This window comes from Hippocampus comes, unplaced genomic scaffold (genome assembly GCF_001891065.2).
Source record: "Hippocampus comes isolate QL1 unplaced genomic scaffold, H_comes_QL1_v1.1 scaffold106, whole genome shotgun sequence".
Lineage (NCBI taxonomy): Eukaryota > Metazoa > Chordata > Actinopteri > Syngnathiformes > Syngnathidae > Hippocampus > Hippocampus comes.
In genome coordinates, this window is record NW_017842055.1 from 429,984 (window position 1) to 446,209 (window position 16,226).

Consider the following 16,226-nt stretch of genomic DNA (forward strand, 5'->3'; position numbering starts at 1 on the left):
GACTCAAGGCCGGAAAGTTTGACTGTGCAGCAGAGATGTGCGGAAATTGCTCACGGTTTTATGCTATTTGCAGCAGGGCTCCGTCCTCATCCCGCTTTTGCTATACTTCAACTGGCATATTTTTCCTGATAATTTGGGTTGAATTCAAAAATTTCCAACCTGAGTGCTGGAGGTTGGTCTCTCCACAAAGATTATTCTTAAATAACAAAAGGCGTGGCTCAAATAGAAGAAACAATCAGCTATCGGGCCTTTGCCTGAAATTATTTGTTTACGCCCATTTGGGTGAGCCTGAAAAAAAAATTACGAATTTTCCACAGGGGCCTGAGGGGCTTGACGGTGAAGTTTCCACGGATTGTTATTCCACCGCACGGAGCCGATGGAAACAAAACGGTGGGCGAGAGAGCAAGAGAGAAAGTTGTATTTAAGTGTGGCGCTCTCACCAACTGGATGAATAATTGCCTTTGACACTTTGCGTCTTCAGTGGAGCACGAGTTAAAACCTACAATCTGTCAATGCAAATATGTTCCAGTGCGGGCACAAGCTGAACTTAGAAGATGTGTTTTTTTTTTCTTTTCTTTTTGCCAAATTGTCACATGTGCTGTTCAATTTACTCCTTGGTGTGGTCTGTAACTACAAATTAAAAATGAAGACTCTGACATACCCAATTTTGAATGCCAGCCTTTTTTTCAGTATATACAATATCATCATAAAAATTTGAAATGTGACATATTTGTTCCATTATTCTATAGTACAAGGGTTAAAAGAATTATTTTCAGGAACAAATAATTGAGTTACTGCTCTAATACAAGGCCAATGTTGAGTATGATTTTTGGTACCATGACAACCATCATCCAGGGTGGAGCGAGGGGGTTGCGACCAAACAAGCGGCCTCTACTAGATTGGAGTGTGAATTAAAAATGGAATGTCGATTAAAATCAGAGGCAGCACGTCAAGTAAATGTTTCCAATCAGCGTAGCAGACTCATGCCCAACACAAACACTGTTTTGGGCATTTTCTCATGGATTTTTGATGATATTGAGATCCCTGAACATTAAGTGGGACATATTTTCAATTACTTTGACTACAAAGAGTTGGTTCTCTAGTGTGGCGTTGTGAAATTAAACAGTAAACCCCAACTTTTATTCTCTTTTGGCTCGGGACTTCCAAAGAGACAAGAACGTGGCGTCACTAAATCAGCAGCTCTGCTTGTGAATAAACCCAGCTCGATGCGACGGTGGAGAGTGAACGTCTCAGTGTCACAATCATTAGCCGCAGTGTTTTTCCACGTGTTGTTTTCCAGACAGGCATCGTCCAGATGTGAGTGGGGAGCACGGAGAGCTTCACACATCTGCAAAGACTTGCTAAAGCTCTCGCGGGAGCCTGGAGAAAGGCAACCTTGAGGTACACCTTGCGTTATCCACTCCCCGCTCTCTTGCGGACACCAGTAGACGCGGGCCGTCATCGCCTCAAGCTTCAGTGGAATGAGGCGAGCAGGAAGTACATGAACACTCACCCAGAGAGGAAGCTGCTGAAGTTTTGCAGGTCGCCGGCACCCATAACAACATTGAAGCTGGTGATTGACTTTTCAGGCCGCTCATCCCCCTGTAACACAAATACAATCCCTAACATGTGTTCCAGTTGCAATTTCAAAAGACTCCCCCCCTCCTCATCCCCCCATTAGGAAATTAAGGGACCAGAAATAATATGTCACCATTGTTTCCCAACGAAGGTTGGACTGCGCCAAGGCTGCCCTTTTGTCACCGATTCTGTTCATAAGCTTCATGGACAGAATTTCTTTCGACACAGCCCAGGTATTGGTGCCCTCAATAGTGCAAGCCCTGAATAATGATCTCAAGGCAGTTCCAAAACATTCCCCCCTGTAACACAAATACAATCCCTAACTTGTGTTCCAGTTGCAATTTCAAAAGACTCCCCCCTCCCTGAATAATGATCTCAAGGCAGTTCCAAAACATTTTCATCCGAACAACTCGCCCTCAAGCAAAACGGAAAAACACAACAGGAAAGTTTTGCCTCCGAAAACATTGAAACCTTCCTCCCGGCATCCATTTTGGCGTTACATTACTGAGCAAACACTGAGGTTACCCGGAGATCCATCACCATGCGGGTGGGAACAGAAAAAATAAAAAAAATAAATAAAAAAAAAACAGGACAAAACGAATTTAAGTTGTATTAAAAGAGCGACGGCTTTGTGAAGAATGGCTTTCTCTATGTGCCACATAACTCAGCCGTGTAATGAAAACAAGATTAAGCTTTGGAACAAGTTGACCATGAGAAGCAGCTGTTCTCCTTTTTAATCCCAATAATAAAAACTTTGGGATACACAAAAGGTCATTCAATGATACTTTCATATCATTTTACAGTAATATTTCTTTTTTATTATAGTGTTGAAACCTGTAGCAGAGCTCAGCTGCTCAACTCATCACAGTCCGCCAAAGAGTTTGAAACTCTGTCACCCCCTCTTGGCCATATAACGCACTAGCATCCCTTTCGACTGAGACGTGGAAGACCCTGGAAAGGGAATTCAGACATTTATTCTAAGTAAGGCGGCCCGGTGGTCCAGTGGTTAGCGCGTCGACCTCATGGTGCAGAGGTCGTGGGTTTGATCTCAGCTCTGGCCTTCCTGTGTAGAGTTCTCCCCGGGCCTGGGTGGGTTTTCTCCGGGTACTCTGGTTTCCTCCCACATTCCAAAAAACATGCATGGCAAGCTGATTGAACACTCTAAATTGTCCCTAGGTGTGAATGCCATTAAAAGAATGCAACGGGAGTGTATTTCACTACATTTTATTTACTATGGGGGTGGTCTGGAACGCAACCCCTGCGATGGAGGGGATTTTAGTTTTACTGTATTGCAGATTCTTCGCTATACAGCGGGATTTTGCAGTGATTGTTTTCCCACATGGACTTTTGCTAATTTCACATGTAACAATAAGTGTGAGCCAGGAGGAAAGAGTGTCTAAAAGACAGAAAATGTCCAAAGTTCTTAAGAACAGAAGCTAAAGTGCAGTGTGACTAGTGGAAAGTCCATCCGTCTTTAGTTACTCAACTGCATGTCTGTGGGAAAGTAAACATTGTTCGCTAATTGAATGGTAAGAATGAATCGTAATCCACAGCAGGTGGTTTGGATAGAGCGGGGCTGGTGCTTTCAACCGCTTTATTGAACAAACGGCAGGAAAAGACAGCAAAGACAAGCACGTTCTTAGCCAAGTTCCTCAAGTGACGCAGTCACGCAAAGTGGCTAAAGCTCAACCCAGTAAACCGCATGTCACACTTGACACAATTTTCCATCAAGAAAAAAAAAATGGTTTTGAAAGAGAACAACGTCTAAGTCAACCAGCGTCATGACCCACCTTGACCTCTGAGAGCTCGAACTCCACCTGGAATTTCAAGTCTGAGCACTGACCAGACACACACATCTGCTGCACTGACTTGGTGTCGCCTAAAATAGACACAAACATAAACTTCCCTTGCCATTCATCAATATTTTTGAAACACATTGGTTTTTTTCATGAGAAAAATAACACTGAGTGGTATTTTACTCCATAAAACATACTGGAATAGCTATAATTGCTCATATAAAAACAGGATGTAAAGATGTAAACAGTTTGTGCATCACGATTTCATGCATGAATTCGATGGCCATGGTCTTTTCAATAAGTGCGCCTTGGCCAGAAGGAGGCAGTATAATACAGAAATACTCGGCAAGATCAGCTGAGGAAACAAAAGAAGACTGTCGCAACTTAAAGCTGCAGTAATATATTTTTGTTTTTCGCAGAGGATAAAGAACGTATGCCATTATGGTCTGTCTACATGCGTGACTACCACTCATGTTCAAATGGAAAATTCTTTAAGGGTTTAAAAGTATGGCAACGTTAATGCAAGTTTCTTTAACCTGTCTAGGGCGTTGGTATTGTGTGTTAGCATTAAGATGGCAGATTTTCACAAGGTTTTGTGATTTGTTTAAGATCCCTTGCTCTAAATCATTCATGGTTGGTAATGTGACTGTGAAGTCCAGGGTGTAGCCCAACTCCAGAAAGTACTATTTTTTCCCTCAAAATATGTTTTTGTGACATACTGCTTTCCAGAGTGCATGCAGTGAAGCTCCTCAAACTGATGCCGTTAATGTTGCTCTGACGCTCAAGATCATCCTCCAGCTGCTCCACCTCCTCCCTCAGACTGGACAGAACCACATGGGTATCTTCCTGTAGCGTGTGTCCACACACCAGCGATCTGTCACGTACGCATGCAGACGGCTGTCAAAACACTATCAGGTGTGCTGAGGAGCTTCTTTATGCTTCTTTTGGGTATTTAGTGATAATGACAATCATTATGATTTAGGTCATGATAATTGTGAAGTGAAATTTTCATATGGCTTCTATCTTTAGTTGCATGAAAGAAGTTTAAGCAGGAATAAAACTCACAGTGCGCGTTTCATTGATTGGCTAGAATGCAAGGTGAGTTCCTTCTGGTGTTTTTGACACTGGCCCTGCAGTTCCGCCACTTCTGCCTGGAGACGGCGAATGTTTTCCTCCAGCAGCATCACTTCCTCCATGTTCTCCTCATTCAGTTTTCCCTCCATTCTGATGGAACAATCCGGACAAATGCATCAAATATAACATGATGTACAAATTTGGGTAAGACAACAGCGTGTAGCAGAAACAAAGACGACAACTCCACTTATTTAATGATACCCCAGCACATGAATTGCAGAAAAACGGTTTGCTTAACGCAGATAACACGTAGACCAATGATATTAATTTACCCCGATGTCTGTTGTTGTGGATGACGTCATTGATGGCATATGAACAGACAGCTTTCCTTGTGTTCCAAAACACACACCCAGTGCCCACTCCCTACAGCGCTTTGTTGAAATACAAAATATAAAAAAATATAAATGGTTTACTTGGCTAACACTGGCTTAGTATAAGTATTATTAATACTTATACTAAGCCAGTATAAGTATTATTAATGCTTATACTAAGCCAGTAATTAATACTGTATTAATTAGTCGAAAGAGTACATTTTGCTAGCTAAACTGGGACGCCGACCAACTTTAAACACAACATATGTAGACAACGTCACGTCAAAATATTAACAGAAATAGTAGTCCATATTCATTATAAAACGCCTGACTAATATTTGTAACATAAGAAATGCACAAAACGGTAACTTACTCGGTCGATTTATTTTAACTTCCCAGAAACGTTTGGAGCCTCGCGCCGTGTGGACGCTACTACTTTGCCTTACGTCAGGGGGGTGCAGAAAATAATTTAATAAGTGCGAATATGCCTATATTTAGTTCCAACACAGTTCTTGTATTTAGGAACTTAAGTTGAAAATGAAAGATAATATGACTCCATAAAAAACACTAATAGGCCATAATAAAGAAAGCTATCCAAGATGCAGATTTTTCGAACTCCCTGAAAAAAATAACTCAAGAATGACGCCACTGGTCGCTCTCTTATTGATGGATTGAGCCTTGATTTTCGTCCAACTTCACATTTTAAGTGATCATAAATTCATTAAAATCAATGTGCTTTTATTTACTTTTTATTTATTTACGGTAAATTTTAATGTAGTACGGTGGTGGCGGAACTTTCGAGTGGTAGAGCAACACGAGCGGACTGTAATGTCAGCCCGAACCGTGGTGTCGAGCACTTTTCAATGTAACACCTGCTGAATCCATGTGAGGTAAATATTTCAGCAATTTCTCTGCACATGTGAATTACTTTACACGTTGGTCGTTTGGGTTGGTAGCACTTCGACTTAAATTTTTACTGTCGATGTCGTAGTTAACTTTTTACTTTAGCTTGGTTGGTTTAAAGCTACCAGGAACGAGTACAGTTGAATAACCACAAATGGTCACAGCTTTCTCGTTTTGCTTTGTTTTTGTTTGTTTATTTGCTGGATTATTATGGGCATTAACGTTTGACGTAGACATCGACGTGTAATGAGAGTGTGCGCCCACATAGAACCTTGTACAAATAATCGCTACATGTCAGACGATGTACTAGCTGAGTGAGCCAAGCTGTTAAAGAATTAGGGTTAAAGTCTAATGAATTAAAAACAATTGTATTTGTTCAAAGACTGTCACGCCAGCATCCACTTACTAAGGCATCAAGTTGCCATGATTATCATTATTGCAAATGTTTATAAATGTGTATAACTCTAACTATAGTACTTGTATATTCAGTCTCTTATTACCGCGGATAATGTGATTGCTGTCCTGTCCAATGCTGTCCTGTGCTCTACTGTAAAGTACTGTGTTGTCCTGTCCAGAAAGATGCAGCGTCTGTACGTGGGCGGTTTAAGCCACTCAGTCACCCAAAAAGATCTAACGGATCGGTTTGGCAAATTTGGAAACGTGGAAGATGTGGAGCTCCGGACTCGGCGGGATGACGAGGGTGAGCCTTGATTTCACATGAACACACCTGAAAACCAAGGAACAGCTTTTCCACCTTATTCCCATTTAGTCTTCAGACAAATACTAATTAAAGCACGGAACAAACAAAATGTATGATGCCATGGTCTTACGGCTTGAAGACAATTGGCTGGCTTCAGAAAAGCTACCAAAAAAGGAAGTCATTGGGATATTTTGATATATTCAGTCTCTTATTACCGCGGATAATGTGATTGCTGTCCTGTCCAATGCTGTCCTGTGCTCTACTGTAAAGTACTGTGTTGTCCTGTCCAGAAAGATGCAGCGTCTGTACGTGGGCGGTTTAAGCCACTCAGTCACCCAAAAAGATCTAACGGATCGGTTTGGCAAATTTGGAAACGTGGAAGATGTGGAGCTCCGGACTCGGCGGGATGACGAGGGTGAGCCTTGATTTCACATGAACACACCTGAAAACCAAGGAACAGCTTTTCCACCTTATTCCCATTTAGTCTTCAGACAAATACTAATTAAAGCACGGAACAAACAAAATGTATGATGCCATGGTCTTACGGCTTGAAGACAATTGGCTGGCTTCAGAAAAGCTACCAAAAAAGGAAGTCATTGGGATATTTTGATGAAAGCTTGTCACAGAAATATTAAAACAGCTGGGAACTGTTATTTTCAAAATTGACATTTTTTAATTTCCAGAGTAATCAAACCTGTGTTCCTTCCCAGGTGTTCCCTACAAAACATTTGCTTACATCAACCTCACCATTTCCAACACAGACCTGAGGAAGTGTAAGTGAATTTAACAGCAAGATATAGTCCGTTAAAAAAAAAAAAAAAAAAAAAAATCCAAATATGATCAAATGTGTTTGGTTTGTTTCTCAGGCATGACAGTGTTAAACAAATCCAAATGGAAAGGAGGAACGCTGCAAATTGAACCTGCCAAGGAGAGTTTCCTGCACAAGTAAGCGCATTTCTTTCCGGACTTTGACCCACTTTGCAGGTGCTTGATAATGTGCCCCTTGAGTTGATGATATTGTCGCCCCAGGCTGGCTCAGGAGAGGCAATTGGAGCAGCAGCGCCCCCGTCGGGATACAGACGACAAACACCCAAACGCCCCCAAGCTTCTGGAGTCTTTCAGCAAAGCCGGTGTGGAAAATTTCACAATGAAGGCGGCCGTGCCGGGCACAGAAATACCAGGACACAAGGTGTGTCTGCTTGGAGGTGTTTATCTGAACTGTTGTAACCATTCATTAGACTAATCATGTTGCGGAAAGTGTAATTGATGGTCTGGGCAATTAATCAAACACAAATTGTCATCGCAATGGAGAAGAATGCGATTTTTTATTATTATTTTTTTTTTCAAAACAGTTTTAGGGGTGGGAAGTTGTTGTGGTGAACGCTTAAAACAAAATATTACAAGTCAAAATGTTTAGTAAGTGAAGATCTCTAATGTTAATTTGTTTGCCTTTATTTTAGCCGAACCCTAACACACTAAAACATTTATGTGTTTACAAAAAAAAAAGATATGTTGACTGTTTTTCCTTTTCAGGACTGGGTGGTCAGTAAATATGGCCGCGTGCTGCCGGTCATGCAGCTACGCCGCAAGAAAGGCACCAAAACCTGCACCATCAAATATGACCCGTCCAAATACTGCCACAACATCCGGCGCTTGGACCCACGCACTGCCGACGCTGACCCTCCCACCCCCGTGGCCCAGCTCACCTGGCAGATGAACAGCGGCGACGATGACATCAGCAGGAAGAGACGAGGAGAGTTCCCACCGTATCGCCCACCAAAGCCCAAAAGGACTCACACAGATGTCCTCGAATCCATTCGAGCTGCTACCCAAGCCAGGTAACAAACCTTTGATGTTTTTTTTTTTTTTTTGCCTCAAGTCTTCTCGACCACCTCTTCCATCTCAGACCGGCGCAGGTTGTCAGCTGCGCCAAGCTAAAGAATCATCAGCCGATGAATGAATTCGTGCCGGCAAACGACAAGCGTCCGGCCCAGAGGAGAGAACGCGCACGTTACGAGGACAGCGATTCGGAAGAGGAGATGCGCCGGCTGGTGGCGCTTGAGCAGTCTTCCCACAATGCACCGGGGCGGGACGTGCAGGACGACAACCTGGAAGTGGTGGGAGACGACTACTTGGTCAAGTTTGGAGGAGCCCGGCAGAAGCGTCGAGGTCAAAACAAGTTTTTCCAAGTGTGAAGTTTGGGGGGAATTTGGATGTGTGATTTGGTCGAAGCGCAACAATTAATGAAGAAATTGACAACTCATTGGTTATCAGATTAATAGTCAGCTGTATCCATCATATTTTGTGCAATGCAATGAAACACTTTGTTCTTTCTTTGTTGGGAATTATAGGCAGCCTGATGAACCAAGATGAGGACGATTACGACTCTGCTGACACGGACGAACTCTTCACTTCAAGGAAACGTCCTGTTCCTCCGCGGGAGAACATCTCAGGAGAAAGGACGGCAGCGCCGAAGAGAAAACTTGGAGAGCAGGACAAAGGGACAAAGAAAACAGCTGTTCTTTCCAAGGAAGCCGAGGAGGACTCTACTGGCACCGAGGAAATGGCCACTTCCAGGAAGCTTTCTCTTCCTCAGAAGAAGAACAACATCCCTGAAGAAAGAACGGGAAAGGCGAAGAGGAAAACCAAAGAAGACAACGGGGGTTCGACGGAGATGATGACCGTCCATTCCGAGGAAGACGAGGACGAGACGGACTCTGCCGATTCCGACTACGAGGCCATGTTCGCCAACGTCACTCGTCTGGAAATCTCCCTGGCTGATCTCCAGAAGCTGGCCCAGGAAAGCCTGGAGAAGCGTCCTCCGCCGGATGCTCGAGTCTCGCCGGCACGCGTCCCCAAGCGAGGAACACTGCCCGAGGACATCCTGGCCGCCCTCCTGGGGGACGACGGGAGCGACGACAAACGGGAAGCCAAGAAGGAGAAGCAGAAAGGGAGGCGGGTCGCCAGGACAAGGCTTCCCCCCTTCCGGGGCACGGCCACGCTCGACGAAGATGCGCTCAAGAAAACGGACGTGCCAGAAAACACCAAGGACAAGTCGGATGGCTCTTCATCTTCATTCGACGAGGAGGCGAAGGCGGCAGCGGCGGTGCGCCGTCCGCGGCTGAGCCCACAGCGCGAACAGAAACAAGTTTCTCCTGACTCGGAGGAACTTCCCGTTTCCAGGAAACCTTCTCTTCCTCCTCAGAAGAACATCTCCGAAGAAAGAACGGGAAAGGCCAAGAGGAAAATCAAAGACGACGACGACGAGAGGTCGAAGGAGATGAGCGTCCCTTCCGAGGAAGACGAGGATGAGGTGGACTCTGCCGAATCCGACGATGAGGCCGTGTTCCCCAACGTCACGCGTCTGGAAATCTCCCTGGCTTATCTCCGAAAAATGGCCAAGGAGAAGCGAGCTCCACCGGATGCCCGAGTCACGTCGGCACGCGTCCCCAAGGGAGGAATTTTGCCCGAAGACGACATGCCCGCCTTCCTAGGCGACAGCAGTAGCGAGGACGAACGGGAAGCCAAGAAGGAAAAGCAGAAAGGGAGCACGGTCGCCAGGACAAGGCTTCCCCCCTTTCGGGGCACGGCCACTCTCGACGAGGAGGCGCCAAAGACGACGGGCGCGCCACAGAACACGACGGGCGAGTCGGATGCGTCGTCATCTTCATCCGAGGAGGAGGCGGAGGAGGCGGAAGAGGCGGTGGCGCTGCGCCGTCCGAGACTAAGCACTCGGGAGGAAGAGGAGCGTCAGAGGAAGGACAACAAGAGGAGACTGGCGGCCGTCGAGCAGAGGCGAAAGGAGGCCCAGGAGCACAAGAAGCTGATCCAGGGGGCGCTAGCCAACCTGGTGAGTTCAGCGTTGCCACATCACGATATTATCAGCATCAAATGTCACGACATTTGACTCTTGGAAGGTGTTCCGTGTCATTCTTCAACCACGTTTCTTTTTATGAAGTTATTTTAATCTCAATTTGTTGTTGTTCTTGCTGTGGTTTTATGTAATTCTTGCTAAATTGCCGCTGTGACCTTTTTTTTTTTAAAACTTATTTTTCATAACTTTTGTTTTTTTTCCTGCGAGATTTAGATTATACTCGGTTTTTTCCTTTATGATGTTTAAATTTTACTCTGAGAAATTGTTTTTGTTTTGTTTTAACTCATAAAATTACATCATCATTCTTGTAAATTTAGGACGATTTAAAAAAATGTTCTCAATGAATTTTGTCTTTGCATCGATTCCGGATCTGCCCTCGTATTTTTGCTTGTACGTCAGGATTTCATAATAATAGTAAAATATGTACCGTATTTTCCGCACTATAAGGCGCATCTAAAAGCACTCAATTTTCTCAAAAGCCGACAAAAGCCGCTTTGTAATTCAATGCGCTTTATGTATGGATCAATATTCTGATTTCCTGGACGTAGTATTTTTAAATGTTGTGTAAAGCGCTTTGTTGCAGCTGCAGCCGTTGCGAAAGCTCGACATGAATAAACCTGTATTGCATTGCATTGTGTCTCCCTTAGCGTAGCTCCATCTAGTGGATGCAGACCGCAACCGCAGCCACTATTGTAGCTTCTATGCGGCTTATATTGCGGTGCGCATTTAGGGACACATAAAGCCGTATTCAAATTTTCAGTCGACCCGTGTTGAAAATAATCTTTTGTCATTGAGGATGCTGTGACTCCAAAAACGGGAAAGCACATCGTCTTCAATTTCGACGACGACGATGAGCCCGCGGCGGTCGCCGCCGATGACAGCGTTCCGGCCAGAGACAAGGTGAGCCGCACGCTTTTAACCGGCAATTTCAAAGAGGTCGGCGGGCTCCTTTCCATGCGTGTTGCGTTCAGGCGCGCGCCGCGGCGTCAGGGCCTCGGCTTTTCGGCAGCAGTGAGGATGAGGAGGACGGTGATGACGAGGAAGACGGCGGCAGGTTCCACATCAGGCCTCAGTTTGAAGGCCAAGCAGGACAAAAGGTGACCAGTCCATCTTCTTGGAAATGTCATCGTATCAGTCCTTGACTTGACGCACATCCCGAACCCACACGCTTGTGCGTTTGGGTTTGTGTGTGCGCGCCGCGTGTTGTTTAGCTGATGGAGTTGCAGTCTCGCTTCGGCACGGACGAGCGTTTCCGGATGGACTCTCGTTTCCTGGAGGAAGAGGAAAAGGAAGACGACAAGGAAGAGTCGGGTCAGATCTTGTGATTGTTGGATTCGGACCTTTTTTTTTTTTAACCCCATTGAAATCTTTTCATTTCATCAACCTAAAATGTGGAGTTTTTTTGGGGGGGTTCTCCTTAATTTACATTTCCTTGTATTTTTTTTCCTATAAGTAGAACTTTTTTCCTTATAAATTGTCAATGTTACCCCCCCCCCAAAAAAAATGTCCTTTAAAATGTACAGTTGTATTCTCCAAAAATGCGCTATTTTATCTCAGTTTTTAAAATTTTTATTGTATTCAAATTAATACTACCCGCCCCCCGCTGACCCCTTCTGTCATTTTTTTTGATGTACTCTTCGAAAATGAGGACTTTTTTTTTCCCACCTCCAGGCTCTTTTCTGTTAGGCTCCTTTTAAACCCACTTTTTGTCGTTGTTGTTGTTGTTGACGACGATGGCGGTGCAGAGGTCAAAACAAGCGTGGCGGAGGATGAGGACTTTCTGCAGGAGGAGAAGAGGAGGAACATGTCGATCCTCCAAGGCCTTCTGGGACATCAAGCCACCAGCGCAAAGCCCTCCGCCAAGACCAAAACCTTCAGGTCAGCCTCACACTCAGGCGCACGCACGCACACGGACGGAAAATGTTGGGCTTCTAATAGTTTGCCGTTTTTCATTGCAGTGCCTTTTGGTTTCAATTTGACTTTGGTTTTACATCGTCAATTCCTTTTTAGGATATTTTTAGATCACGTTTCATCGTTTTGATTTGCCTTTTTTTTTTTTTTCGAAAATGCTTTGTTTTAGTTCAGCTTTTGTTAGTTTTAGTGTTAGTTTTAGTTTATTTTAGTGTGCGGTGTATTTGTGCAGTGCGAGATAAAAAATAAAACAGAAAAGGCCACAATAAGTATTGCAAAATAAGATCAAGTAAACTACAATTCCCATTCGTTGCATCGTTATTTGTTTTACGATAAGATATATATATTTTTTTTGTTTAACATCATGACCTTAGAAAGTCTATTGTTGTACAAGACATGGTGCGCGTGCATTGTTTGCAGAGACGTGTCGGCGTTGCACTACGACCCCAGCAGAGAAGAACATGCTGCCTTCGAAAGCAAAGCAGACAGCAACAAGAAAAGGTATGGAGCAAAAATCAAATACCCATTCAAGCGTATTCATCCTTCAATCGAACTGTGATGAAATCATTGTTGATTTTAATCAGAAAAGAAGAACTCCGGCTCATTTTTAAATTGTATTTCGAATTCATTTCAATTGGACACTTTTTCTTTCAACTTGAGAAATCTCTGTTCCGTCACTCCCTGTTCTATGGTTATCATCGCCAACGTGTAGCGCCCGCGTGACGTCTCCCCCTTCGCGCTCTTTGGCAGCAAGTCGGCACGACGGAAGAAGCGCGAGGAGGCTCAGAAGCTTCCGGAGGTTTCCAAGGAAATCTTCTACGATGTGTCGGGCGACTTGAAGGCCATGTTCGGACCCGCCGCCGTCCAAAAGCCTGCCGAGCAGCCCAAGGCCAGCTGGGATGAAGAGGAGGAGGAGGAAGAAGAGAAAGATGAGGAGCAGCCCGCACCGGAAGAACCTTCCGGGTTTATGTTCTCCTTCTTCGGCGACGAGATCCAGACAGCAAGCGAACACAAAGGTGCGCCGCTTGACCCGATATTACGAATGAGAAAAGGGCCATTTTAGCCCACTGAGAACTTCAGTGGGCTAACCTTGTTGTGGGATTTAAAAGGGACGTCAAGGCAAAAAAAAAAATTGCGTCCCCAGTAACCCAAACGCAAGGCCACTGAGAACCTCAGTGGGCTAACCTTGTTGTGGGATTTAAAGGGGACGTCAAGGCAAAAAAAAAATTGCGTCCCCAGTAACCCAAACGCAAATATTGCGTTTGAAAGTTCCATTTCATTCATCACACGGCTGCCATTTTCTTCCTATACTGCCCCCTGCTGTTGACTGAAATTGATATCAAAGTTCTCTCTGGCTCACTTTGAAAATGTCACAGATCACCCTTTTTCTCCATTTGGCCACGTGACGTTAGCGATGCGAGCCCGAGGGCACTTTGATGTAGGATTCAGTGGACAGAACAGGGGGGTGTTGCCATTTTTAACAACTGCTTTTTTTTTTCTGGTCATATTTCAATTTATTGTCTTAAAATGTTCATAAAATAATTCTTTTCAAATTGTCTATCTTATATACAAAGTAATTAGATGTAATGAAAGTCAGTTTTTGGGAGGAAAATTACTCCTTTAATCTATAAAAATGATTATAATATTGTATGATATGCAGGCCACGGGGGTTAAATTTGATCCTTGTACAATTCAGACTTTTTTTTTGGAATGTTTCAATCTATTTTCATTTGACTTTTTCGGACTGTATTTTCATCCAATTTACTGCTTCATAAACGTTTAATTTGGATCGAATAATGATGATGTTTAAGAGTACAAGGCAGAGAGCATCCAGGCCGCAAAGGTAATGCGAGCCCGAGGGTACTTTGATGTAGGATTCAGTCCACAGAACAGGGGGGTGTTGCCATTTTTAAAAACTGCTTTTTTTCTTCTGGTCATATTTCAATTTATTGTCTTAAAATGTTCATAAAATAATTCTTTTCAAATTGTCTATCTTATATACAAAGTAATTAGATGTAATGAAAGTCAGTTTTTGGGAGGAAAATTACTCCTTTAATCTATAAAAATGATTATAATATTGTATGATATGCAGGCCACGGGGGTTAAATTTGATCCTTGTACAAATCTGACTTTTTTTGTAATGTTTCAATCTATTGCAGACTATATTTGTCATGTTTCAATCTATTTTCATTTGACTTTTTTTGGGGGGTGGGGGGGATTTTTGACCCATTTTCTTGTTAAAAAAAAGACTTTAACACTCTTAAAATATTTGAAACTTGGGATGATTTTAATTGCCATAAAATTCGGACTGTATTTTCATCCAATTTACTGCTTCATTAGCGTTTAATTTGGATCGAATAATGATGATGTTTAGAGTACAAGGCAGAGAGCATCCAGGCCGCAAAGGTGTTCCGGTGGCAAAAAGACTCTCGCCTACAAGACAGCAGCGAGGATGAGGAGGACGAAGAGGAAGTGCAGCAGGAGGAAAGCGGCGCGGCGCCTAAAAACACAACGTGAGAATGAAACGCCACTTTTTTTCTTTTCCTGTCAAGTGCAGATGGGTCAGGCCGGTATAAATGTGAGTCTAATATGAAACCATGTTTGGAACATCTTTCAAGTTGACAACTCATGCCAAGTGGAAAAAAAAAGAGATGTTTTTGTCCACAGAGAGGAAATGGTTTCATCCTCAAACAATTTCTTCTTCTTTCGCATTGATGACAGCAGATTGTCAGGTAACGTGTTTATTTTTTGTGCGTTTTCGTTTGTTGTGTAACATGCGTATCAACATTTCCTCTTGTTGCGTTCGCGCCATGTTGAACTTTTGGACGACGTGGCCGGTCAGAGGGTCCCAAGTGGTTCTGTCGCTCGTCTCAGCTGGAGGAGGAGCGAGAAGAGTGGGAGGAGCGACGGACGGAGCTCAGACAGGTGAACGGCGTTCACGTTTGAAGGCGCTCTCGCCTGGCATTGTGCATACGCTAAAAAATGTGTTTTCTCTTTCGTTTTGCGCTCAGGAGTACCGCAAGAAACACAAGGATGCCTGCAGGAAGCTCAAATCCTCACAAAAGACTTGAACGCTTTCAACTTCACACAAGATTTTGTTTTTTTGTAAATAAAAGGAATATACAACCTAATTTCAGAGAAAAGCAAATATGATTTGTCTAATAATGCATAGCTATTCATTTCTCTTCTTTTGGCGTTTCTTTTCTCAGCTGTTGTCTTCCATACCTCAACACATTTTTTGACAACCACAATGTGTCTTTGTGCCTTCAAGTATTTTCAATGACATCAGCCAAATAAATGAGGATTTGTATTTTCCCATTCTGTGTTTCGATGCATTTTTCAACATTAGGCTCAGGGATGCATAAAGAGATAGAGAAAAGGAGAAAAAGAGGGAAATGCTTGACAGAAAATCAGGTCCGAATTTACAATCAAAGAGAATCAGAATTAGCAATAACCGCGTGTGTTATTTCTTTCGAGGCCCCCAATTACTGACTACTTCCGTTTTCTGACGTAGTACTTTTATTTGGAAAGACATAACCGGAAGTTTCGCTACTTAGGAGTGTTCAATTATTGGCCCTTAACTTTTCACATCAGCACCGGGAAGGTCGTCACATTGATGGAAGTTGTATGAGAAAAAGTTCTTGTTTTTTTTTTTATTCGTCCGTATGTTCTAAAGCGGGAGTTATTAGTTCATCTCCCAACATGAGCAAGCTTCTCTTTCTTTTGTTTCTTTTTGTCGGGTCGGCGGAGCTCCGGAGCCGCGTCCGCCTCTCTCCGCCGCCTTCCCCCGGAGAGGCGCACCTCGGCCGCGGCGAGGATGCCTCGGAGGTCCCCGGAGCGAGTCGAGACGTGGCTCCCCGGAGACGAGAAGACCCGAGCCGGTACTTCACGACCCCGCGGGTCACGAGCACCGGCGCGCTCCGTGCTAATTCCTCCACGTCGTCGTCGTCGTCGTCGTCCTCCGGGCCACCGCCGCCGCCGCCACCGCCTCCGCTGCTCTTCCCCGTGGCCGACGGCTC

The 16,226-nt window shown here is 44.1% G+C and overlaps 2 protein-coding genes across 7 annotated transcripts in view; one reads left to right on the plus strand and one right to left on the minus strand.

Annotated features, from left to right (window-relative positions):
- The window catches only part of cenpp (centromere protein P), a 64,742-nt gene extending 59,470 nt beyond the window's left edge, over positions 1–5,272 (minus strand). The window contains exons 1-5 of one of the 2 annotated variants that reach the window (XM_019860478.1): positions 5,193–5,272; positions 4,440–4,598; positions 4,094–4,248; positions 3,369–3,457; positions 1,514–1,602 (exon numbers count right to left, since the gene is read on the minus strand). In XM_019860478.1, the coding sequence (XP_019716037.1) occupies positions 1,514–1,602; positions 3,369–3,457; positions 4,094–4,248; positions 4,440–4,597 (491 nt within the window). In that variant the 5' untranslated portion in view covers position 4,598; positions 5,193–5,272. Of the gene's footprint in view, positions 1–1,513; positions 1,603–3,368; positions 3,458–4,093; positions 4,249–4,439; positions 4,599–4,780; positions 4,914–5,192 lie in introns of those variants that run through there. The other variant, XM_019860479.1, reaches the window with a different exon arrangement.
- Positions 5,273–5,543: 271 nt separating this feature from the next.
- On the plus strand, positions 5,544–15,525 carry nol8 (nucleolar protein 8). Of its 5 annotated transcripts, none has more exons than XM_019860463.1 (18): positions 5,544–5,738; positions 6,298–6,422; positions 7,133–7,195; positions 7,289–7,367; positions 7,452–7,611; positions 7,956–8,260; positions 8,329–8,591; positions 8,774–10,272; positions 11,092–11,196; positions 11,268–11,393; positions 11,508–11,607; positions 12,024–12,174; positions 12,628–12,708; positions 12,958–13,223; positions 14,582–14,720; positions 14,875–14,939; positions 15,050–15,132; positions 15,219–15,525. In XM_019860463.1, the coding sequence occupies exons 2-18, from the start codon at positions 6,302–6,304 to the stop codon at positions 15,276–15,278; spliced, it is 3,666 nt and encodes a 1,221-aa protein (XP_019716022.1). In that variant the 5' UTR covers positions 5,544–5,738; positions 6,298–6,301; the 3' UTR covers positions 15,279–15,525. The 5 variants fall into 5 exon arrangements, with proteins under 5 accessions (XP_019716022.1, XP_019716023.1, XP_019716021.1 ...); XM_019860464.1 differs by having other exon boundaries at positions 5,544–5,709; positions 6,278–6,422; XM_019860462.1 differs by having other exon boundaries at positions 5,544–5,709.
- Positions 15,526–16,226: the final 701 nt, after the last annotated feature.

Excerpts from the sequence above, each read along its gene's own strand:
- nol8 (XM_019860463.1), top strand. The coding sequence starts at position 6,302 with ATGCAGCGTCTGTACGTGGGCGGTTTAAGCCACTCAGTCACCCAAAAA. Across the intron at positions 7,368-7,451 it reads AAGGAGAGTTTCCTGCACAA|GCTGGCTCAGGAGAGGCAAT; the intron begins GTAAGCGCATTT and ends TTGTCGCCCCAG. Across the intron at positions 11,608-12,023 it reads AGACGACAAGGAAGAGTCGG|ACGACGATGGCGGTGCAGAG; the intron begins GTCAGATCTTGT and ends TTGTTGTTGTTG.